Raw genomic sequence first — 24,581 nt, 5'->3', positions numbered from 1 at the left:
TTCAAAACGTACAGTGAGCTCATCAGAATGCATTCTCTCAAAACTGCTTGTTTTGTTTTGATTCCTTTTGAGCAACCAAATCAGCAGTTTGATTAAATAATTTATTTAACTATTAACTAAAAGAATAAGAGATTTAGTTATTCAAGTAATTTTATTTAACTTTTAGCAAGATTTTTAAGATAACTTTAATTCAACTAAAAGAACGAAACTCAGATTCCTTTATTTGATTCTCTATTAATAAATCAAGCTGAAGTTTACATGTAATTCTTAGTAATACTTACCAGCCATCAACAATAAGTATATGCTTAACCACGCAGTCTTTAGCTACTAAGGAGCTTCAATGAGATTTGAAGGGTTGCCAGCCGCAGGTTGTGATCCAGCACGTAGAAGCTCAAAAAATCCCTTGAAAATACCTTACTGTTATACTGCAAACACGAGGAAACATCTGCAGATGTTGGAAATTCAAACAACACACACAAAAGAGTCCTGACGAAGGGTCTCGGCTAGAAACGTTGACAGTGCTTCTCCTTATAGATGCTGCCGGGCCTGCTGTGTTCCACCAGCATTTTGTGTGTGTTGTTACTATTATACTGTTTAGAATCTCATGTATGTCCCTTACAAATGAATAACAAATCCATAAAGGGAAGACAGCTGATAAGCAATTTACTGGAATCATGATTTCCCAAAATCCATAGACTACCACAAAATTTAAGCCAGCCATCTTGTTAACATTTGACCATTTTATTAACATATTCAGCCATTTGATAGCTATTGTTACAGGGAAATGACAAATTCTGCTTCAGCTTACTAAATGCTGCCCTGCTGTGTTTTGTAGCCCGTGATTGTGTGCAGCCCCTGACAGACTGAGGCTTGATTTTAGACTGCTATTATCTCCTGGCATCACTGTAGCTTTACAATGGTTGTACCTCAGTTTCCTTTATAGGTTATAATCAGTTGTTTTGAATGCTGCAGACCTGACCTATCAATAATCCGGATGACAATGTGGTTAACTGGATCAGCAAATTTGCAGATGGCACCAAGATTGGGGGTGTAGTGGACAGTGAGGAAGCTTGCGGTGGGATCTGGAACAGCTGGAAAATGAGCTGAAAATGGCAGATGTGTAGCGGTGTGCTACACGCAGTGCTAAAATAACGACACGGAGTCGGTAAACTGCAGTCAAAGAATAAGTTTATTTCAACTTCACAGTCTTGCTTTAAAGCCTGTCTTCCCCCACCGGATACCTCAAGAGGCAGGTACTGAAACCCCCTCAGGCTTTCTTCCTTTGTGCCTGCACTCTGGCTAATTGTCAGCTGGTTCGAGTGTGCTAGTAATTGGGTCGCCACAGATGGAATTTAATGCAGACAAGTGCAAGGAGTTGCACTTTGGTAGGACCAACCAGGGCAGGTCTTACACAGGGTAGGGCACTGAGGAGTGTGGTAGAACAAAGGGATGCAGTTCCATAATTCATTGAAGGTGGTGTCACATGTAGATAGGATTGTAACACTTTTGGCACATTGGCCTTTATAAATCAAAGTATTGAGTACAGGAGATGGGATGTTATGTTGAAATTGTACAAGGCTTTGTTGAGGCCTAATCTGAAGTATAGTGCGCCTACCTACAAGTTTTTGTCACCTACCTACAAGAAACTTGTACAGAGAAAATTTATAAGGATGTTGCCAGGTTTGGAGGACCTGAGTTATAAGGAAAGATTGAATAGGTTAGACCTGTATTCCTTAGAACATAGAATATTGAGAGGAGATTGGATAGAGGTATGCACAAATATGTGGGGTATAGCTGACGTTTCCACTGAGGTTGGGTGGGACTACAACCAGAGGTCATGGGTTAAGGGTGAAAAGTGAAAAGTTTAAGAGGAACACGAGGGGAAACTTCTTCACTCAGAGGGTCGTAAGAGTATGGAATGAGTTGCAGACACAAGTGATGCATGCAAGCTTAATGTCAATGTTTTGGAGAAGTTTGGATAGGAACATAGATGATAGGGGTATGGAGGGCTATAGTCCCTGTGCAGGTCGATAGGAGTAGGCAGTTGAAATGGTTTGGGTATGGACTAATGGGCCATTAGTATTTCTATGCTGTACTTTTCTATGACTCTGTTTGGAAGTGGATCTCTCAGTTTATCACACACAAAATGCTGGAGGAACTCAGCAGGCCAAACAGCATCTATGGGGGAAAAAAGCACAGTTGACGTTTTAGGCCAAAACTCTTTGGCAGGACTGGAGAAAAAAAGCTATATCAAAATTTATGCTGAGCGACTGAAGCTTCTTCACCAGTCTCCCATGTGGTACCTTGTCAAATGCCTTACTAAAGTACATGTAGACAACATCCACTTTCCTGGTAACTTCCTCGAAAACTCTATAAGGTTGGTTAGACATGACCTGCCATGCTGTCTATACTTAATCAGTTCATCTCTATCCAAATACTTATCTCTGGTCCCTTAGAATATCTTCCAAAAACTTTCCCACAACTGATGTCAGATTCACTGGCCTATAATTCCCTGGTTTATATTTAGAGCCTTTTTGAAACAGCGGAACAACATTGGCTATCCTCCAATCCGCTGGTACCTCTCCCTTTGGTAAGGATGTTTTAAATATCTTTGCTCGGGCACTAGCAATTTCTGCACGCCTCCTGTAGAGGCTGAAGGAACACCTTGTCAGTACATGAGGATTTATCTCTCTCCCCCCCCCCCCCTCCCATTTGCTTCAGGGTAGCAAACACCTCCTCTGTAATATGTACAGGGTCCATGAAGTTGATGCTGGTTTGCCTCACTTATATAGACTCTGTATCCATCTCCTGAGTAAATGTAGATGGTGCAAAGAATATATTTAAGATCTTCCCCCATCTGTTTTGGCTTACCATTCTGATTTTGCAGAGGACCAATTTTGTTCCTTGAGATCCTTTTGCTCTTAGTATACCTGTAGAATCCCTTAGGATTCCCCTTCATCTTGTCTGCTAGAGCAACTTCATGTCTTCTTTTGGCCTTCCTGATTTCTTTAAGTGTTCTCTTGCATTTCTTGGACTCCCATCAGCACCTCATTTGTTCCTACTTACCTATACCTGCTATGCACCTCCTTTTTTCTCCTAACCAGGGGCTCAATATCTCTTGAAAACCAAGGTTCCCCACACTTGTTATCTTTACTTTTTTATTCTGACAGACACATACAAGCTTTGTACTCTCAAAATTGCACTTTTGAAGGCTTGCCACTTACCAAGCACATCTTTGCCAGAGAACAGCCTGTCTCTATTCACACTTGCCAGATCATTTCTGATACTATCAAATTTAGAATAGCCTTTCTCCAATTTAGAATTTCTACCTGCACACCAGACTTATCTCTTTGTACATTTACTTTGAAACTAATGGCATTCTGATCACTAGATGCAAAGTGTTCCCCTACACACACTTATGTCACCACCTTCCCTGTCTCATTCTGTAATAGCAGATCCAGTATCGCACTCTTTCTCATTGGGACTTCTACGTACTGATGGAGGAAACTTTCTTAAACACATTTGACAAACTCTCTCTCATCTAGTCCTTTCACAGTATGGGATTCCCAATCAAGTCCTCCAGTCTGTCCGACAGAGTACTACCATGATAATTTACCTCGCTAGTAATGCCACCTCTACCCCTTTAATCTCTCCACTCTGTCACATCTAAAATAACGACATCCCTCCTTCAACCAAGTCTCACTAATAGCTACAATGTCATAATTCCAGGTGTTGATCCTGAGCTCATCTACCCTTCCTACAATACTTCTTGCATTGAAATATAGACAGCTCAGGACATTAGTCACACCACGCTTGTCCTTTTGATACCTGACTTTGTCTGAGGTCTTAACAACATCTGCCTCTACAACCTATCCACTAACTGTTCTGGCACTCTGGTTCCCATCTCCCTGCAAATAGTTTAACCCCCAGCCTGTGCAGCATTAGCAAAATTTCCTACTAGGATATTAGTCCCCCTCCAGTTCAGGCACAAACTGTCCCTTCTGTACAGGTCCCACCTTACCTGGAAGAGAGCCCAATGATCCAAAAATGTTATTCCCTCCCTGCTACACCAACTCCTTAGCTACATGTTAAACTGTACAAGTTTTGTAGCTCAGCTAACACATGGTACAGGTAGCAATCTTGAGAAAACAGTCTCGGAGGTACTGCTGTTTAACTTGGCACCTAACTCCCTGAACTCCCTATCATTGTACAATAATACCATATTGTACCCTGTCATTGGTACCCATATGGACTATGACATCTAGCTGTTCACCCACCCACTTAAGAATGCTGAAGACCATCCAGAATCTCGTTCTTGTCCACAGAACCTCCTGTCTGTTACTCTAACTAACAAATCCCCTATTACCACAGCAAGCCTGTTCTCCCCTCTGTACTGGCTCCTTAATCCCTTTCCCCTTCCTGACTGTCACCCAGTTTCCTGTGTCCTGCACTTTGGGTGTAACTACTTCTCTGTATGTCCTATCATCTCCTCAGCCTTCCGATTGATCCAGAGTTCATCCAGTTCCTGCTCCGACTCCTTAATGTGGATTGTTAGAAGCTGCAACTGGATGCACTTCTCATGGTTGTAGTCATCAGACATGCAGTAAGTCTCTCTCTGCCTTCTCATATACTGCAAGAGGAGCATTGCACTATCCTGCTGGCATCTCTACTGACCTAGCTGAGCAAATATAAAGAAGGGAAGGGGGAAAAATGTTAACCTAAAGCTTTTCTTTGCTTTCTCTGCCTGAAGCCTCTCATTGCTAAAGACTCAAGATCACCACTCTGACACTGTCCACTCACCTGATGGCCACTGCACTTGCCTCTTTAATTTGCTCTGCTAGTTAGTCTCAAATGCAGATTGGTTTCCGGTCAAAGATCTATTATGTTGCCGTGACCCACTGTTCCCTTTCTCTACTCAGGCAGTGGACCTGAGTGAAATCACCTCCTCTTAGGCTTCCAGTGTCCAGATTGGTGGCTGATCAAAGCGCTACTTTCATCATTCACCTCCTTGAAAAATTGTATTAAGTTAGTAAGATACAACTTGACCCACACAAATTAGTGCTGACTGGCACTAGTTAAGCGGGTCTCTGTAAACAGTCCTGAATCCTATGCTTATAGCTTCCCAGCACTGACGTTGGACTCGTTGCCCAGGATTATCCTCATTTCCCTTGAATTAATACATTGATGTAGTCCATCGCTCCCTGAAAATGGTAACGAGCAGTAGGTAGGCTAGAAAAGAAGGCATCAAGCATACTTTCCTCTATTGGTTGGGGCATTGGGTCCAGAGGGTCTGCCTCACTTGGAGTACTGTGTGCAATTTTTTTTGGCAGGAAGTAAGTGGAGGCTTTCAAAGGGGTACAGAAGAAGTCTACCAGGTCGCTGCCTGGATTAGAGGGAATGGGCTATAAGAATAGGTTGGACAATCTTGGAATATTTTCTCTGGCGTATGGAAGACTGAGGTGAGACCTAATAGTCCATAAAATCAGGACAGGACAGACAACCAGAATCCTTTTCTTAGTTAGAAATGTCATATACCAGAGGACCTGCATTTAATTTTAGTTGGAGGAAAATTTGAAGGAGACGTGCAGGGCAAGTCTGTGTACACAGAGAATGTCTGGGACAGGCTGTCCGGTAGTGGTGGAAGTAGCTACAAAAATGATATTGAGACTTTTATATAGGCAAATGAGTATGCGGGTAATGGGGGGGGGGGAATATAAATTACTCATCATTTTCTGCAGTAATCTTGTCTTTTCAAAATTATTTTGACTGAGTAGTGAATAGATTTTAAGATTCCTTATCTGAGCAAAATTGAAGAAGCTGCAATTTTTTTTAACAAGAAATGTCCAGGAAAGGAATGTAAATTAATTTGTTGTAATGTTGCTGCAGAACAAAAAAGAATCATGTCATATATCAATGATATATCTGATTTTGTTTTTTTTCCCCCTTAATCTCTAATTCCTAGTCTAAAAGGAAAGGATTATCCTTTGAAGAGAAGCAAAGTCGTATGATGGAAATATTTTTTGAAACGGTAGGTAATAAAGCTCTTGCTGTAAACTCAGTCCTCAGGCAGATCATCCGTTGCAGCAAAGTCGTTCTTTGGTGCTCTGTGAGCCAGACTGTTTATTCTCGTGTGCCTGCCCTGTCTGTTGTTTGGAAGCATGGGAGTTATCTCAGTGAAGGCGGACACTGTACCCTTGTAACAATTCAGCAGCCAGTAATGGGCACCTGCTGTCAAAAAAAATTATTAAAAAAGAATTGATGTTTAACACAAAAACTCAGTTACACACAGTGAAACAATGTTTCTTTTACATTGTGGATGCACTTAACTTTCTCCTTAGCTATCATTTCCATGTTTTAATGGAATTGCTGTGTTTGCACCACATTTAACCTAAACACCTCTGCAGGGGAACTTCCCAGCCTGAGATCTTAGGCCAGTATAGAAGCCAGCAGAAATTCAGCAGAGTGAAAGTGAAAGTTCAAAGTTTCAGCAACATTGATCACTTACCGTAATTATTTTGCATTTGATCTGTAACATATGAAGTTGCTTTATTCTTGTCTTTACTAATCCCTTATAAGGATAATTAGCTAGTGGGCATAACTAAACTACTGTACTTAAGTTATACAAGATTAGCTCCTTTAATTTTATTTGTTTGAGTTGTAAATATCAGACTAAAGTGTTGCAGATCAGAAATATTGACTATTTCTCTTTGCAGAGTTGCTGCTGGAACCGCTGAGCCTTTCCAGTTCTTATTGCTTTTATTTTTTTTTTGATTTAGAGTATTTCTTTCACAGCCCTTCCAGCCCAACGAGCCAGTATGGTCCAATTATACCCACCTAGTAATCCTACATCTTTGGACTGTGGAAGGACATCAGAGCACCGAGAGGAAACCCACACAGTCATAGGGAGAACGTACAAACTTCAAACAGTTAGTGGCAGGAATTGAACCTGGGTCGTTGGCACTGTGATAGTGCCACACTAACCACTCATACTGTGCCATCCTATTTATTTGAGTTTTGTTAGGATGTTGTCCTTAAAACTGCCCTCTCATGTTAGCCATTTCAGCCCTGGGTAACAGCCTCTGTCTATCCACATGATCAATGTCTCTCATCATCTTATACACCTCTATTTTTCTAAGCTCCATGTACCTATCTTAAGAATCTCTTAAAAGACCCTATTGTGTCCTCTGCTATTACTCTGATATCACCTCTGCTATTACTCCTGATGTAGCATACCACGCGCCCATCATTCTCTGTTTTTTTAAAAAACTTGTCTTGTAGATCTGTTTTGAACTTTTTTCCTTTCATCTTCAATGCATGCTCTCTAGTATTAGAAATTTCAGTCTTAGGAAAGATACCAGTTGACTGACTGCATCTCATAATCCTATAAATTTCTCTCGGATCTCCACCAAAGCCTCCACTGCTCCAGAGCAAACAACATATTTGACTAACTTCACAGCAGGTGACCTCTAATCCCAGCAGCATCCTGGTGACACTTTTCTGCACCCTCTCCAAAGTTCAATAGTTCCATTTAATATCAGCGAATGTATGCAGTATACATACAACCTGACATTCTTACTTTCTGCAGACATCCTCAAAACAGAAAAAAAAACAAAGAATGAATGACAGAAGAAAGACTTAAGAACCCCAAAGCTCCCAGTCTTGCCTTCTTTATAACTGCATCGATATGTTGGGACCAGGTTTTGTTTTCAGAGATCTTGACACTCAAAAACTTGAAACTGCTCACTCTGTCACTTCTGATCCCTCTATGAGGATTGGTGTGTGTTCCTTCATTTTACCCTTCCTGAAGTCCACAATCAGCTCTTTCGTCTTACTGACATTAAGTGCAAGGTTGTTGCTGTGACACTACTCCACTCGTTGGCATATCCCACTCTTGTACGCCCTCTTGTCTCCATCTGAGATGGTTGTATCATCAGCAAGTTTATAGATGGTATTTGATCTATGCCTAGCCACACAGTCATGGGTAGAGAGAGTAGAGCAGTGGAATTAGCACACACCCCTGAGGTGCACCAGTGTTGATCATCAGTGAGGAGGAGATATTATCCCCAATCTGCACAGATTGTGGCCTTCCCGTTAGGAAATCAAGTATCCAATTGCAGAGGGAGGTACAGAAGCCCAGGTTCTGTAACTTCTCAATCAGGATTGTGGGAATGATAGTGTTAAATGCTGAGTTATAGTTGATGAACAGCATCCTGACGTAGGTGTTTGTGTTGTCCAGGTGGTCTAAAGCTGTGTGAAGAGCCATTGAGATTGTGTCTGCCGTTGACCTATCGTGATAGGCAAATTGCAGTGGGTCTAGTCATGACCAACCTCTCAAATCATTTCATCACTAGATGTGAGTGCTACTGGGTGATAGTCATTAAGGCAGTTCACATTATTCTTCTTGGGCACCAGAATAATCGTTGCCTTCTTGAAGCAAGTGGGAACTTCCGTCTGTAGCAGTGAGAGGTTGAAAATGTCCTTGAATACTCCTGCCAGTTGATTGACACAAGTTTTCAAAGCCTTACCAAGTACTCTGTCAGGGCCTTCCGCCTTGCGAGGGTTCACTCTCTTTAAAGACAGCCTAACTTCAGCCTCTGAGATGGGGATCACAGAGTCACCGGGGACAGCAGGGATCTTCACAGCTGTAGTTATATTCTCCCTTTCAAAGTGGGCATAGAAGGCGTTAAGTTCATCTAGTAGTGAAGCATTCCTGCCATTCATGTTATGTTGTCGTACAGTACATCTGATGTCATCTCTAACCTCATTCGAAATGTCTCTTTGCCCTTGAGATATCCCTCCACAAGTCATACCTGCTTTTCTGGTGCAGACTTGGTTGCCAGACTTGAATGCCACAGAACTAACCTTCTGCAGACTACCTACCTCCTGGTGCATCCACAACTTTTGTACAGCAGGCGTTTGTAGGCACACGCTTATCCACACAGGTTTTAATGAAGTTGGTAAAAAAACTGCACATATCCAGATTCGAAGATGAATCCCTGAATAGGTCTCCTCCATTTCCCTGATGTCTGCCCTCACCCCATTACCCAACTGCCATAACAGGGATAGAGTTCCCCTTGTCCTTGTTTGCCACCCCATGTACAGGACCTCATTCTTTGTAACTTCCACCATTCCATGGGTACTCACCACTAAACTCAACTTTCCCTCCTTTCCCACTCTCTGCTTTATGCAGGGCTTGCTCTTTACACAACTCTCTTGTCCACGTGACCCTCCCTGCCGATAGCCCTCCTGGTACCTCTGTAAGCGGCTTAAGTACTCCACATGCCCCTGTGCCACCTCCCTTGCCACTATTCAGGATCCCAAACAGTCTTTCCAAGTGAGGTGACACTGCACCTGCAATAAGCCAGGGTCAGTTGCTAAGACTGGGAGAGCCCTTTGTCGAGCACTTTCACTTCATATGCTACAAAACACAATCTTTCCTGTGGTCCCCCATTGTAATTCTACTTCCAATTCCCATTCCAATATGTTGATCCTTGGCCTCCTCAACTACCACAATGGGACCACTCTCAGATTGGAGGAGCAATATCTTGTATTTCATCTGGGTAGCCTCGAACCTGATGGCATGAATATTGATTTCTCCCCTCCCCTTTTTCACTTCTCATTCTGACTACCCTCTCACCCCTTCTCTTTTCATCTGTCCATCACCTCCCTGTGGTGCCCCTCCTCCTTTCTCCCAGGTTCTGCTTCCCTCTCTTATCTGATTTTTCCTCCTCCATCCTATCAACTTCCCGCTTCTCACTTCATACCCCCTCCGCCGCCACCTACCTTGCTCCTTACCTGGCTTCACCTACCACTTGCCATCTTGTACTCCTACTCTTCCCCTCACCTTATTCTAGTTTCTTCCCCTTTCCTTTCCAGCCCTGATAAAGGAATTCAGCCCGAAGCATCAACTGTTTATTTTTCTGTAGGTGCTACTTAACCTGCTGAGTTCTTCCAGCCTTTTGTGTGTGTTGCTCTGGATTTCCAGCATCTGCAGAATCGTTTACCAATCTTCCAATACTGGTCTTCCACATAGATTGCTATGTTAGCTTGCAGGAGAAAGTATTAGAAAAACAATTCCTGCCCCTACCCCATCCTCAATAATAAAGACTTACGGTTTTCCTACAAATGCCTTTGTTGTATGGTCTCAGTTGAAGTATTAATTTAAATGTCTTTGTCTATCTTGTTTATTTACTTCTAGTCCCACTAAAAATATTTGGATGTTTGCAAGCAAAAAAAGAATAGTTTATTTTGCAGAATTGATGTTGAATTTTTAAAAGATTAAAAATTTGTTCATGATGATTTATGGTAGAATCTGTTTGTTTTTTAGAAAGATGTATTTCAGCTTAAAGATTTGGAGAAGATTGCTCCAAAGGAGAAGGGGATCAGTAGGTATCATGGTTACTACTTACTGTTGACCCATAAGACTACAGATTTTGGTTACTGGTAATGTCTCTGTTCATATCTGCACAACCAAGGAGATATAAAATCACAGATTACACAATTTTAGTACATTCTATTGCCATTGTAATGGATGTTACAGTAGAGGTTATGTAACTTTTTTTAACAAAAGTGAAATCAATAATGTGCATCACTTGAAATGTATGGTTGGGTATTACCGTTCCATCTTTATTCACATCCAATATGGTTGATTAATATTTCCATGCTAAAACAAAATCAGGTTAAGTCTGGCACAAATTAACCTTCAAAGTGAGTCACAAACATGAGAAGGGTCTTGGCCCAAAATGTTGACTGTTTACTCTTTTCCATAGATACTGCTTGGCCTTTTGAGTTCTTCCAGCATTTTGTTTGTGTTGTGTTGTTCTGAATGGGTTATCAGTTTTGGTGGTGCAGAATTTTCTTGCTGATATGTCATTCTGGTATGAGCAAGTGGTATGCTTCAGCACAGAATATCCTGATACAAATCAAACGCAACACAAGTGAATCTGCAGATGCTGGAAATAAATAAAAACTCAAAATGCTGTCTGGCCTGCTGAGTTCTGCCAGCATTTTGTGTTTTTACTGATACAGTTCTTTTCATCCAAATGTTTTGAACTTCCCCAGTGATTCTTGCTGCTGTAATTCTGACCATGCTCTGTTTGATTAAGAACCATGTTTCTGAATTTTTGAGATGTGTTAGATATGTTGGAAAATCTGAGTACATAATTGATGCAACACACACAAAATGCTGGTGGAACACGGCAGGCAAGGCAGCATCTATAAGGGACCCTTCGTCAGGACCCGGCCCGAAAAGTCGACAGTGCTTCTCCTTGTAGATGCTGCTTGGCCTGCTGTGTTCCACCAGCATTTTGTGCGTGTTGTATGAATTTCTAGCATCTGCAGATTTCCTCGTGTTTACATAATTGATGCTGCTGTTTCTTCTTAGGCAGTCCCATCAGGATTAAGTAAAATGTTTTCACTTTATTTTTCATTTTGAGGTAGCTAATGAGGCCAGCAGGGGAATCATAGATACTTCTACAGATGGGGAAGGAAGTTTCTGATGGGCAAGCAGGTAATTTATGAAGTGTGGTTTTCTGCACACTGTAACAGGCATCCTTTTTGCTTACAGTGCACGTGATCTGAAATGTTCCTTCTTCGTTTGTGGTGTAGCTAGTAGTATTGCCTTTTAGTGCCTGAGATCCAGGTTCCATACTGCTTCAGCTGCTCTGTGTAGTTTGCAGATTCTCCCTGTGACTCCAAAGGTGTACTGGTTGGTAATAGATTGAGCACTGTAAATTTCCCTTAGTCTGTTGATGAGTGGTGGAATCTGGGATTTGAAGTGAATATTGTGAGAATCAAAAGTGGAATTAACATAAGATTTGTGTAAATGGATGGTCAATGTAAACTGAATGAACCAAGGAGTTTTATTTTGTACTGACTGCACTTTCCATGACATTTTGAGCCAGTGGTTTCTAGGAATTTGAGGGGATGTTTCTTTTTCAAGTAAACTGTCAGCACAACATTTCATCTTTTTCTCCATCTGCATGGACCTTGGAGTTTAATGTGGCTTACCTAACTTAGCTGACAAGAGAACAACTGGAGCGTCAGTACTGAAGATGTTTAGAGGATTTTGTGTATGTGACATTATTCCTTGGGATGTTTGCTTCAGATTATTCAAGTCTCAAAAGCATATAGAAGAGTGAGAGTCACTGGTAGACAGTGAACTTTCTGCCAAGTTTTATGTCTTCAAGTACACATTTCCTCAATTGACCAAAGGCTGTGCTGACTCTGAAGGCATGGTGAATTTCATAGTCATGAGTCATAGAGCACTACCGCAGAAAACAGTCCCTACTGCCCACTTAGTCCGTGTATTCTGTCCAAGTCCTATCAACCATACTCCAGGGAATAAAGTCCTAACATATTCAACCTTTCACTATAACTTCAATCTTCAAGTCCTGGCAATGTCCTTTTAAATTTTCTCTGTACTCCTTCAATTTTATTGATATCATTCCTATAGGCAAGCGACCAGAACTATACACAATGTTCCAAATTTGGCTGCATAAATGTCTTGTATAACCTTCACATAACATCCCAACTGCTGCACTCAGTAGTATTTTGATTTATGAAGGCCAATGTGCCAAAAGTTCTCTTTACGAACTTTTTTTTAAACCTGTGACACCACTTTCAAGGAATTAGAAATCTGTACTCCTAGATGCCTCTGTTCTCCTGAGTACCCTAGCGTTCACTGTCAATTGTCGATTATTGCCTTCACTGATATTTGGTAATGCTTTTTTTCAGGGTCTTTATTATTGGGGTAGATTTGGGGTAAATTGGTAGAAAACCTTGGTCTTACGGTATGGCCTGTGCTGTTGTATGCTTCAGTGAATGAGTTAGCGATGTCTTGAAGAATCAAAATAGTTGATTCATAGCAGTGGAGAGGAATATTTATAGGGCAGATTAAAAACATGGGAGCAGAATTAGGCATTCAGCCCATTGAGTCTGCTTCACCATTCCATCATGGCTGATCCCGGATCCCACTCAACCCCATACACCTGCCTTTTTGCCTTATCCCTTGAGCCCCAACCCATCAGGAAACAATCAACTTCCAACTTAAATATATGCACAGAATTGGCCTCCACTGCAGCCTGTGAGCATTCTACAGATTTACTACCCTCTGGCTAAAAAAATTCCTCTTTACCTCTGTTCTAAAGAATCGCCCCTCAATTTTGAGGCTGTGCCCTCTAGTTCTGGATACCCCCACCATAGGAAGCATCCTCTCCACATACAGCCTTTCAGCATTTGGTAGGTTTCAATGAAATCCCCTTGCATTCTTCTAAATTCCAGTGAGTGCAGACCCAAACGCTCCTCATATTTTAACCCCTTCATTCCCAGAATCAATCTTGTGAGCCTCCTCTGGAACTTCAGTTCCACATTAGCAGATTTTCTAGGCTATTATGTGTTATTCGTTCAATACATTGTATTTAACTTATTATTAGATGCTACAGAGTATTTTAATAAATCTTACAGTGAGCCCAGTAAGTTTACAATCGGTCTGAGGTAAATTTGAAAGGAGTGGAGAGTACAAAAGCAGTGTTGGATGGGGCCTGGCCATTTGGAAGGCAACGCAGGAACCAAAACTCCAGTCACTCAGAAGGGAATGCAGCAAGAATAACCTGCTGGTAAACCAGGGATTTCCAGATGGTCGGATAACAGATTTTTACTGAATGCAATATGCTGTATAGCTCATATATGCAAAACTTCTTCCAGTATTAAGTGATACAAACTAAACATGCTCTAAAAGGACTATCGGGACAGAGAGATTTGGGAATCAATGAAGATGGCTGAGAGATATTTGGTAAAACATAGGATCAAGAAAATAATTGGTTTATAGAGTAAACAGTAAAGGTATCACCATATGTTAGTGAGGGTACAGAAAAGACATATTGGAAATTTCCAATGTTGAAAGATTTTGGTTATGTGGGTGATTCTGAGAGGATTTTAATATCATGCAAGGTATAAATGCAGAGATAGACTCTTCACAACTTTGCATTAAGAACCAGGGAACATGAATAAATCCAAAAGACAAAATAATCAAAAATGCTCAGTGGTTAAAATCTATGGTACATTGGTGGGTGGATTAGTGGAGACAAGTTCAGCTGTAGTATTCAAAGGGAATTGAGTATTCAACAGGACTCCCAATGTTCTGTCTTCATATCTGCAGCATTGTAAATTAACTATTTGCAGTTTTTGTTTCTCATTGGCCGTATTTGGTTTGTTAAATATTTCTGATGAAAGGTCATTTTATTTTCCATGGGCATAGCTTTCCAGCATTTTCTGTTTCTTTTTCAGATTTCTAGTATTTGCTTTTCTTGCACTGGTTGTGGAAAATAGAAGCTAAAACTGTAATTTAGTTTAGGTGTGATTAATTTTCAATTGTTCTTCACCTTTCTTTTGTTTTCATTTATGTGCTTTAACCATTTTAGCTTCGGTATCAGTGAAGGAAGTCCTACAGAGTTTGGTTGATGATGCTATGGTGGACACCGATCGAATAGGAACTTCCAATTATTTTTGGGCATTTCCGAGTAAAGGTCGTCATGTTCGAAACCAAAAATTGGAAAAGTTGAAGAGACAGGTAAATGTACTTTTGGGTATCACCAAAATATTTAAGTTTAAGAAATTTTTAAATAGCTTATCCATTTTTACACCTAGAAGAATATATTAAGAACGTAGGACTCGGGCAGAATTAAGCCATTCGATCCTTTGAATCTGCCCCGCCATTTCATCATGGCTGATCCATTTCCCTCTTAATCCCGTTCTCCTGCCTTCTGCCCATAGCCTTTCACACCTTGATTAATCAAGAACCTACCATCTTCCTCCTTAAGTGCATCGTGACTTGGCCTCCACAGCTGCCTGTGGCAATGAATTCCACAGATTCACCAGCCTCTGGCTAAAGAATCTCTCCTCATCTTTTTTTCTAAATGGACGTCTCTCTATTTTGAGCCTGTGCCCTCTGGTTCTACACTCCCTCACCAAAGGAATCATCCTTTTCACATCTAGGCTTTTCAACATTCGATAGCTTTCAATGAGATTCCCCTCCCCCTTTCATCTGAATTCCAGCAAGTACAGGCCCGAATTTCAATACTCAATTGTGCAGACAGTTCTTGGAATTTGGTACAAATTTGTCAAATGCACAAGTGCTTCTTGATGAAAGAGAAATTCAAAGAAGCTACAACATTGGGAAAGAGGTGAGGGTTTTTTTTCCTCCAGAGTTCAAGGATCGGCAGTAACAGAAAATGTAAAAATAAATTGGAGATGCAGATCTAAAATAAAATATAAAGTACTCAATCAGTCAGATAGCATCAAAACATAAATGATATTGATGTTCCAGATAAACATCCTTAATCAGAACTGAGAAAGAATGAAAACCAGTTACTTCTAGGTTGCAGAGAGTGTGAGGGAGACATGGATAGAATAATGAGTATCACTGGCTGAGGTCAGTGTTGTGGTGATGAGGTGCTGATGAAGCCACTTTGGTTGGTAGTCCAATGGGGCATTTAGGGAGAAAAGAAAACTCACAGAAACATGTAAAAGCTATGAAGTACAGATTTGTGGGAAACATCCTGTAGACAAAATGGTAATAATGGGGATGGAAAAGCAGTGAATCAGATTTATTATCACTGATTTAAATTGCTTGAAATCTGTTTTATTTTAGTGGCAGCAGTACAGTGCAAAATTTGTCATGTTGCATTACTATCGTAGATAGATAGCGTACAGCAGAGCAGATCAGTTGTGATACAAACAGAAGTGTTTGAATTTCTGATTGCATTATAACGTACAATAATAAGGATCTGTTTGGTGGAGATGGAAGAGGCCAAAAGGAATAGTCTTTTGGAATGTAGAAAGGAGAAGCGGGACATGTATTTCTGGTGAAACCTCATTGAAGGCAATGGAAATTGAAGAGGATGGTCAATTGCGGAAACTGAAGGCATGCAAAAATTTAGATAATTGCATGCACTATTGTTCCTTTTACCAAAATGCATTAGCACGTATTTCCCAACACTGTATTCCATCTGCCACTTTTTTGCCCATTCTCCCAATTTTTGTAAGTCCTGCAGTACAACCTACCCCTCCACCTATCTTTGTATCATCCGAAAACTTTGCCACAAAGCTATAAATTCTATTATCCAATTCACTGACAAACAATGTGAAAAGTAGCAGTACCAATACTGACCCCTGAGGAATAACACTAGTCACTGGCAGCCAACCAGAAAAGCCCCCTTGTATTTCCACTCGCTCCCTCCTGCCTATCAATGCCAATATCTTTCCGGCAACAACATAGGATTTTATCTTTTTAAGCAGCCTCTTGTGTGGTACTTCATCAAATGTCTTCTGAAAATCCAGGTAAATGACATCCACTACCTCTTCTTTGTCTACCCTGCTTGTTACTTCCTCGATGATTTGTCAAGAAAGATTCCCTTTACAGAAACCTTGCCAATTGGTTTATTCATAATTGATATGAAAGGAGAGGGGAGTAACAAATTAAAAGTATTATATATGAATGCACAAAGTATAAGGAATAAAGTAGATGAGCTTGAGGCTCAGTTGGAAATCAGCAAGTACGATGATGTGGGAATAACAGAGACATGGCTTCAAGCAGACAGGGCCTGGGAAATGAATATTCAAGGATATACATCTTATCGAAAGGACAGACTGACTGGCAGAGGGGGTGGGGTGGCTCTGTTGGTGAGGAATGATATTCAGTCCCTTGCGAGGGGGGACATAGAATCAGGGGATGTAGAGTCAGTATGGATAGAACTGAGAAATTCTAAGGGTAGAAAGACCCTAATGGGAGTTATCTACGGGCCCCCAAACAGCATTCTGGATGTAGGGTGTAAGTTGAATGAAGAGTTAAAATTGGCATGTCGCAAAGGTAATGATACATGCAGGTAGACTGGGAGAATCAGAATGGTACTGGACCCCAAGAAAGGGAGTTTGTGGAGTGCCTCCAAGATGGATTCTTAGAACAGCTTGTACTGGAGCCTACCAGGGAGAAGGCAATTCTAGATTTAGTGTTGTGCAATGAACCGGAGTTGATCAGGGACCTGGCAGTAAAGGAACCATTAGGAGGTAGTGACCATAATATGATATGTTTTAACCTACAATTTGAGAAGGAGAAGGGAAAATCGAATGTGTCAGTATTACAGTTGAACAAAGGGAACTATGGAGCTATGAGGGAGGAGCTGGCCAAAGTTCAATGGAACAATGCCCTAGCAGGGAAGACAGTGGAACAACAATGGCAGGTATTTCTGGGAATAATGCAGAAGGTGCAGGATCGGTTCATTCCAAAGAGGAAGAAAGATCCTAAGGGGAGTAAAAGGCGGCTGTGGCTGACGAGGGAAATAAAGGGCAGTATAAAAACAAAAGAGAAGAAGTATAACATAGCAAAGATGAGCGGGAAACCAGAGGACTGGGAAGCTTTTAAAGAGCAACAGAAGATAACAAAAAAGGCAATACGCCAAGAAAAATGAGGTACGAAGGTAAACTAGCCAAGAATATAAAGGAGGATAGTAAAAGCTTCTTTAGGTATGTGAATAGCAAACAAATAGTTAAGACCAAAATTGGACCATTGAAGACAGAAAAGGGTGAATTTATTATGGGAAACAAGGAAATGGCAGATGAGTTGAACAAGTACTTTGGATCTGTCTTCACTAGGGAAGACACAAACAATCTCCCAGATGTAATAATGGTCAAAGGAACTAGGGTAAAGGATGAACTGAAGGAAATTTATATTAGGCAAGAAACGGTGTTGACTGTTGAGTCTGAAGGCTGATAAGTTCCTGGGACCTGATGGTTTGCATCCCAGGGTACTTAAAGAGGTGGCTCTAGAAATAGTGGACGCATTGGTAATCATTTTCCAATGTTCTATAGATTCAGTAACAGTTCCTGCTGACTGGAGGGTGGCTAATGTTGTCCCACTTTTCAAGAAAGGAGGGAGAGAGAAAACAGGGAATTATAGACCAGTTAGCCTGACGTCAGTGGTGGGAAAGATGCTGGAGTCAATTATAAAAGATGAAATTACGACACATTTGGATAGCAGTAGAAGGATCAGTCCGAGTCAGCATGGATTTATGAAAGGAAAATCATGCTTGACTAATCTTCTGGAGTTTTTTGAGGATGTAACTATGAAAATGGACAAGGGAGAGCCAGTGGATGTAGTGTACCTGGACTTCCAGAAAGCTTTTGATAAAGTCCTACATAGGAGATTAGTGGGCAAAATTAGGGCACATTGTATTGGGGGCAGAGTACTGACATGGATTGAAAATTGGCTGGCTGACAGGAAACAAAGAGTAGCGATTAACGGGTCCCTTTCGGAATGGCAGGCTGTGACCAGTGGGGTACTGCAAGGTTCGGTGCTGGGACCGCAGCTGTTTACAATATACATTAATGATTTAGATGAAGGGATTAAAAGTAACATTAGCAAATTTGCCGATGACACAAAGCTGGGTGGCAGTGTGAAATGTCAGGAGGATGTTATGAGAATGCAGGGTGACTTGGACAGGTTGGGTGAGTGGGCAAATGTATGGCAGATGCAGTTTAATGTGGATAAATGTGAGCAAGAACAGGAAGGCAGATTACTATCTAAATGGAAAGTTAGGAAAAGGGGAAGTACAAACAGATCTAGGTGTTCTTGTACATCAGTCAATGAAAGCAAGCATGCAGGTACAGCAGGCAGTGAAGAAAGCTAATGGCATGCTGGCCTTTATAACAAGAGGAATTGAGTATAGGAGTAAAGAGGTCCTTCTGCAGCTGTACAGGGCCCTGGTGAGACCCCACCTGGAGTATTGGTTTTGATCTCCAAATTCAAGGAAGGACATTCTTGCTATTGAGGGAGTGCAGCGTAGGTTCACAAGGTTAATTCCCGGAATGGCGGGACTGTCATATGTTGAAAGATTGGAGCGACTGGGCTTGTATACACTGGAATTTAGAAGGATGAGAGGGGATCTGATTGAGTCATATAAGATTATTAAGGGATTGGACACGCTGGAGGCAGGAAGCATGTTCCCGCTGATGGGTGAGTCCAGAACTAGAGGCCACAGTTTAAGAATAAGGGGTAGGTCATTTAGAACAGAGATGCGGAAAAACTTTTTCACCCAGAGAGTGGTGGATATGTGGAATGCTCTGCCCCAGAAGGCAGTGGAGGCCAAGTCTCTGGATGCATTCAAGAGAGAGTTAGATAAAGCTCTTATAGATAGCGGGGTCAAGGGATATGGGGAGAGGGCAGGAACGGGGTACTGATTGTGTATGATCAGCCATGATCACAGTGAATGGCGGTGCTGGCTAGAAGGGCCAAATGGCCTACTCCTGCACCTACTGTCTGTTGTCTACATCATTAGTCTCCAATTACCCCAAAACTTCATCCTTCATAATAGACTCCAGCACTTACCCAATCACTGAGCTTAGGCTAACTGGCCTTAATTTCCTCTCTTTAGCCTTCCTCCCTTCTTGAAGAGTAGAGTGACATTTGCAATTTTCCAGTCCTCATGGACCATGCCAGAATCAAGTGATTCTTGAAAGATCACGATCAATGCATCCGTTATCTCTTCAGCAACCTCTCTCAGGACTCTGGGATGTAGTCCACCTGGTCCAGGTGATTTATCCACCTTACGACCTTTGAGTTTGCCTAGCACTTTTTCATTTGTAATAGCAATGGCACTCACTCTTGCTCCCCGACACTCACTGATCTCTAGCACACTATTAGTTACATCCACAATGAAGACAGATGCAAAGTATATCTGCCATTCCTTTGTCCCTCGTTACTAACCCACCAGCATCATTTTTCAGTGGTCAAATATCAACTTTCACCACCCTTTTACTCTATATAATTGAAAAAACTTTTAGAACCATGCTTTATATTATTGGCTAGTTTGCCTTCATATTTAATCTTTTCCCCTTATAGCATTTAAATAGCCTTTTGTTGGATTTTAAAAGCTTACAACTTCCCCTGTCAGCCACTTTTGCCTACCTCAGCCATTTGAGAACAACTACTGTGGGACATATTTATCCCAGAAGCTTCGGCCATCTCTACTGTGCTGCTAACCCGCCAGTCTCCTCCTCCAATCCACCGGGGCAAGTTCCTCTCTAAAGCTTCTGTAATTCCCTTTATTCCATTGTGATACTGATACATGTGACTTGTGCTTCTCCTTTTGAAATTGCAGTATGAATTCATAGAACATAGAATAGTACAGCACATTACAGGCCCTTCGGCCCACAATGTTGTGCTGACCCTCAAACCCTGCCTCACATATAACCCCCAACCTTAAATTCCTCCATGTACTTGTCTAGTAGTCTCTGAAACTTCACTAGTGTGTCTGCCTCCACCAGTGACTCAGGCAGTACATTCCATGCACCAACCACTCTCTGAGTGAAAAACCTTCCTCTAATATCCCCCTTGAACTTCCCTCCCCTTAACTTAAAGCCATGTCCTCTTGTACTGAGCAGTGGTGCCCTGGGAAAGAGGCGCTGGCTGTCCACTCTGTCTATTCCTCTTAATATCTTGTACACCTCTACCATGTCTCCTCTCATCCTCCTTCTCTCCAGAGAATAAAGCCCTAGCTCCCTTAATCTCTGATCATAATGTATACTCTCTAAACCAGGCAGCATCCTGGTAAATCTCTTCTGTACCCTTTCCAATGTTTCCACATCCTTCCTATAGTGAGGCGACCAGAACTGGACACGGTACTCCAAGTGTGGCCTAACTAGAGTTTTATAGAGCTGCATCATTACATCGCGACTCTTAAACTCTGTCCCTCAACTTATGATAGCTAACACCCCATAAGCTTTCTTAACTACCCTATCTACCTGTGAGGCAACTTTCAGGGATCTGTGGACATGTACCCCCAGATCCTTCTGCTCCTCCACACTACCAAGTATCCTGCCATTTACTTTGTACTCTGCCTTGGAGTTTGTCCTTCCAAGGTGTACCACCTCACATTTCTCCGGGTTGAGCTCCATCTGCCAGTGCTCAGCCCACTTCTGCATCCTATCAATGTCTCTCTGCAATCTTCGACAATCCTCTACACTATCTACAACACCACCAACCTTTTTGTCATCTGCAAACTTGCCAACCCACCCTTCTACCCCCACATCCAGGTCGTTAATAAAAATCACAAAAAGTAGAGGTCCCAGAACAGATCCTTGTGGGACACCACTAGTCACAACCCTCCAATCTGAATGTACTCCCTCCACCACAACCCTCTGCCTTCTGCAGGGAAGCCAATTCTGAATCCACCTGGCCAAACTTCCCTGGATCCCATGCCTTCTGACTTTCTGAATAACCCTACCATGTGGAACCTTGTCAAATGCCTTACTAAAATTCATGTAGATCACATCCACTGCACTACCCTCATCTATATGCCTGGTCACCTCCTCAAAGAACTCTATCAGGCTTGTTAGGCACGATCTGCCCTTCACAAAGCCATGCTGACTGTCCCTGATCAGACCATGATTCTCTAAATGCCCATAGATCCTATCTCTAAGAATCTTTTCCAACAGCTTTCCCACCAAAGACGTAAGGCTCACTGGACTGTAATTACCCGGACTATCCCTACTAACTTTTTTGAACAAGGGGACAAAATTCGCCTCCCTCCAATCCTCCGGTACCATTCCGGTGGACAACGAGGACATAAACATCCTAGCCAGAGGCTCAGCAATCTCTTCCCTCGCCTCGTGGAGCAGCCTGGGGAATATTCCGTCAGGCCCCGGGGACTTATCCGTCCTAATGTATTTTAACAACTCCAACACCTCCTCTCCCTTAATATCAACATGTTCCAGAACATCAACCTCACTCATATTGTCCTCACCGTCATCACGTTCCCTCTCATTGGTGAATACCGAAGAGAAGTATTCATTGAGGACCTCGCTCACTTCCACAGCCTCCAGGCACATCTTCCCACTTTTATTTCTAATCGGTCCTACCTTTACTCCTGTCATCCTTTTGTTCTTCACATAATTGAAGAATGCCTTGGGGTTTTCCTTTACCCTACTCGCCAAGGCCTTCTCATGACCCCTTCTTGCTTTTCTCAACCCCTTCTTAAGCTCCTTTCTTGCTACCCTATATTCCTCAATAGACCCATCTGATCCTTGCTTCCTCTTTCTTTTTCCATCTTTTTATTATCATTATTAATAACAACAAAATAAAATTGATACATAGATAATAGGATTACAAATGTACATATTTCAACTAACTATAAAAGATTACAAGAACAATGATTACAGTATAAATGAGTATTCCCACATCGTAAATGATACAATATACAAATAGACAAGGCAAACCTAGGTGTATCGTAATATAAAATAAAAAAAATAAAAAAATCATTATGCAAAAAACTAATTAAAAATCTAATAACTAATAGAAGAGAAAAAAACAAAAGAGAGAAAAAGAAAAAAGAATAAAAAGGGCTGTTTATAATATCTCACAAAAATACAAAATCATCAGTGTCGTCAACTCCGATCCTCTTGACATATATGCAATCAAAACTGGAAAATCAAATAGGCCTGGAACAGGGTCCTATTACATCATATGAAAATATTGAATAAATGGTCTCCATATCTTTTCAAATTTAGTAGAAGTGTCAAATACACCACTTCTAATTTTTTCTAAATTTAAACATAACATAGTTTTGAGAAAACCAATGAAATACAGTAGGAGGATTGATTTCCTTCCAATTCAACAAAATAGATCTTCTAGCCATTAGTGTAAGAAATGCAATCATTCGACAAGCGGAAGAAGATAAATGAAGTGAGTCCATCATTGGTAAACCAAAAATTGCGGTAATAGGATGGGGTTGTAAATCAATATTCAATACCGCAGAGATAATATCAAAAATATCTTTCCAATATTTTTTCAAAAGCGGACACGACCAGAACATATGAGTTAAAGACGCTATTTCAGATTGACATCTATCACAAATAGGATTTATATAGGAATAAAAATGAGCCAATTTATCCTTGGACATATGAGCCCTGTGTACAACCTTAAACTGTATTAATGAATGTTTAGCACATATAGATGATGTATTAACTAATTGAAGAATTTTATCCCAATTCTCAATAGGAATAATAATGTTGAGCTCTCTTTCCCAATCATTTTTTGTCTTATAAAGGGGCTCTGAACATATCTTCATAATTATATTATAAAGTTTTGATATAAGCCCTTTCTGAAAGGGGTTTAATTCAAACAAATTCTCCAAAATGCCTGAAGACACAAAGTTTGGAAAAGTAGGAAGTACAGTATTTAAAAGATTCCTAATCTGTAAATATCTAAAAAAATGAAATCTAGGCAAATTATATTTATTAGATAACTGCTCAAAAGACATAAAACAATTATCCAAAAATAAATCAGAAAATCGTACTAATCCTTTAGTCTTCCAAGCCAAATAAGCTTGGTCTATAATTGAAGGGTGGAAAAAACAATTGGATACAATAGGAATATTTAAAACAAACTGAGTCAACCCAAAAAATTTCCGAAATTGAAACCATATACGTAAAGTATGTTTATCTATCGGGTTGTCAATTCATTTCGGCAATTTAGAAAGAGCAAAAGGGAGAGAAGTCCCCAAAATAGAACCCAGTGCAAAACCTGGTACCGATTTAATTTCCAGGCTCACCCAATGAGGGCTAAAAGATCCATCCCAATCTTTCAACCAACATATCAAATATCTGATATTAACTGCCCAATAATAAAATCTAAAATTAGGCAATGCTAATCCACCTTCCTTCTTTGCCTTCTGTAAGTATATTTTACCTAACCTAGGATTTTTATTCTGCCAAATATATGAGGAAATTTTTGAATCAACATTAGTAAAAAAAGATTTCGGAATAAAAATTGGTACTGCTTGAAAAATATATAAGAACTTAGGTAAAATAACCATCTTAATAGTGTTAATTCAACCTATCAGAGATAAAGATAATGGTGACCACTTAGTAAACAAGCATTTAATCTGATCAATTAAGGGTACAAAATTAACCTTAAATAAGTCTTTGTGGTTTTTTGTGATTTTAATCTCTAAGTAAATAAAAGAATCATTAACTAATTTAAAAGGTAAGTTTCCATAAATTGGGACCTGTCTATTTAAAGGAAACAATTCACTCTTATTAAGATTTAACTTATACCCAGAAAAATCACTAAATTGAGCCAACAATGATAAAACTACAGGAATAGATTTCTCAGGATTGGAAATAAATAATAATAAATCATCTGCATACAAAGATAACTTATGAATATCTGTCCCACCAAGAATATCCTGTGATTCTCTGATAGCAATTGCCAAGGGTTCTAAAGCAATATCAAATAATAGTGGACTAAGAGGACAGCCTTGTCTAGTACCCCGAAATAAACGAAAAAAGGGAGATCTTTGATTATTAGTAAACACCGAGGCTACTGGGGTATGATAAATCAGTTTAATCCAGGAAATGAATGTCAGACTAAAATTAAACTTCTCCAACACATTAAATAAGTATGGCCATTCAACTCTATCAAATGCTTTCTCCGCATCTAATGAAATAACGCATTCTGAAATATTATGTGAAGGAGTATACACAATATTCTATAACCTCCTAACATTAAAAAAAGAATAACAATTTTT

The 24,581-nt window shown here is 40.6% G+C and overlaps 1 protein-coding gene across 6 annotated transcripts in view; it reads left to right on the top strand.

Annotated features, from left to right (window-relative positions):
- The window catches only part of mnd1 (meiotic nuclear divisions 1 homolog (S. cerevisiae)), a 173,048-nt gene that overhangs the window by 3,316 nt on the left and 145,151 nt on the right, over positions 1-24,581 (top strand). For 5 of the 6 annotated variants that reach the window (XR_012098672.1, XM_073043150.1, XM_073043154.1 and 2 more), the window contains exons 2-4: positions 5,963-6,028; positions 10,328-10,385; positions 14,421-14,569. Coding sequence is in view for 5 of the 6 variants with exons in the window: in XM_073043150.1 (XP_072899251.1) it covers positions 5,963-6,028; positions 10,328-10,385; positions 14,421-14,569 (273 nt within the window). In the remaining variant the exon portion in view is untranslated. Of the gene's footprint in view, positions 1-5,330; positions 5,460-5,962; positions 6,029-10,327; positions 10,386-14,420; positions 14,570-24,581 lie in introns of all 6 variants that reach the window. The other variant, XM_073043153.1, reaches the window with a different exon arrangement.

Source organism: Hemitrygon akajei, chromosome 4 (assembly GCF_048418815.1).
Source record: "Hemitrygon akajei chromosome 4, sHemAka1.3, whole genome shotgun sequence".
NCBI classification, from domain to species: Eukaryota; Metazoa; Chordata; class Chondrichthyes; order Myliobatiformes; family Dasyatidae; genus Hemitrygon; species Hemitrygon akajei.
Note: the sequence above shows the minus strand (reverse complement) of the source record. Positions and strands in the feature narration are given on the sequence as shown.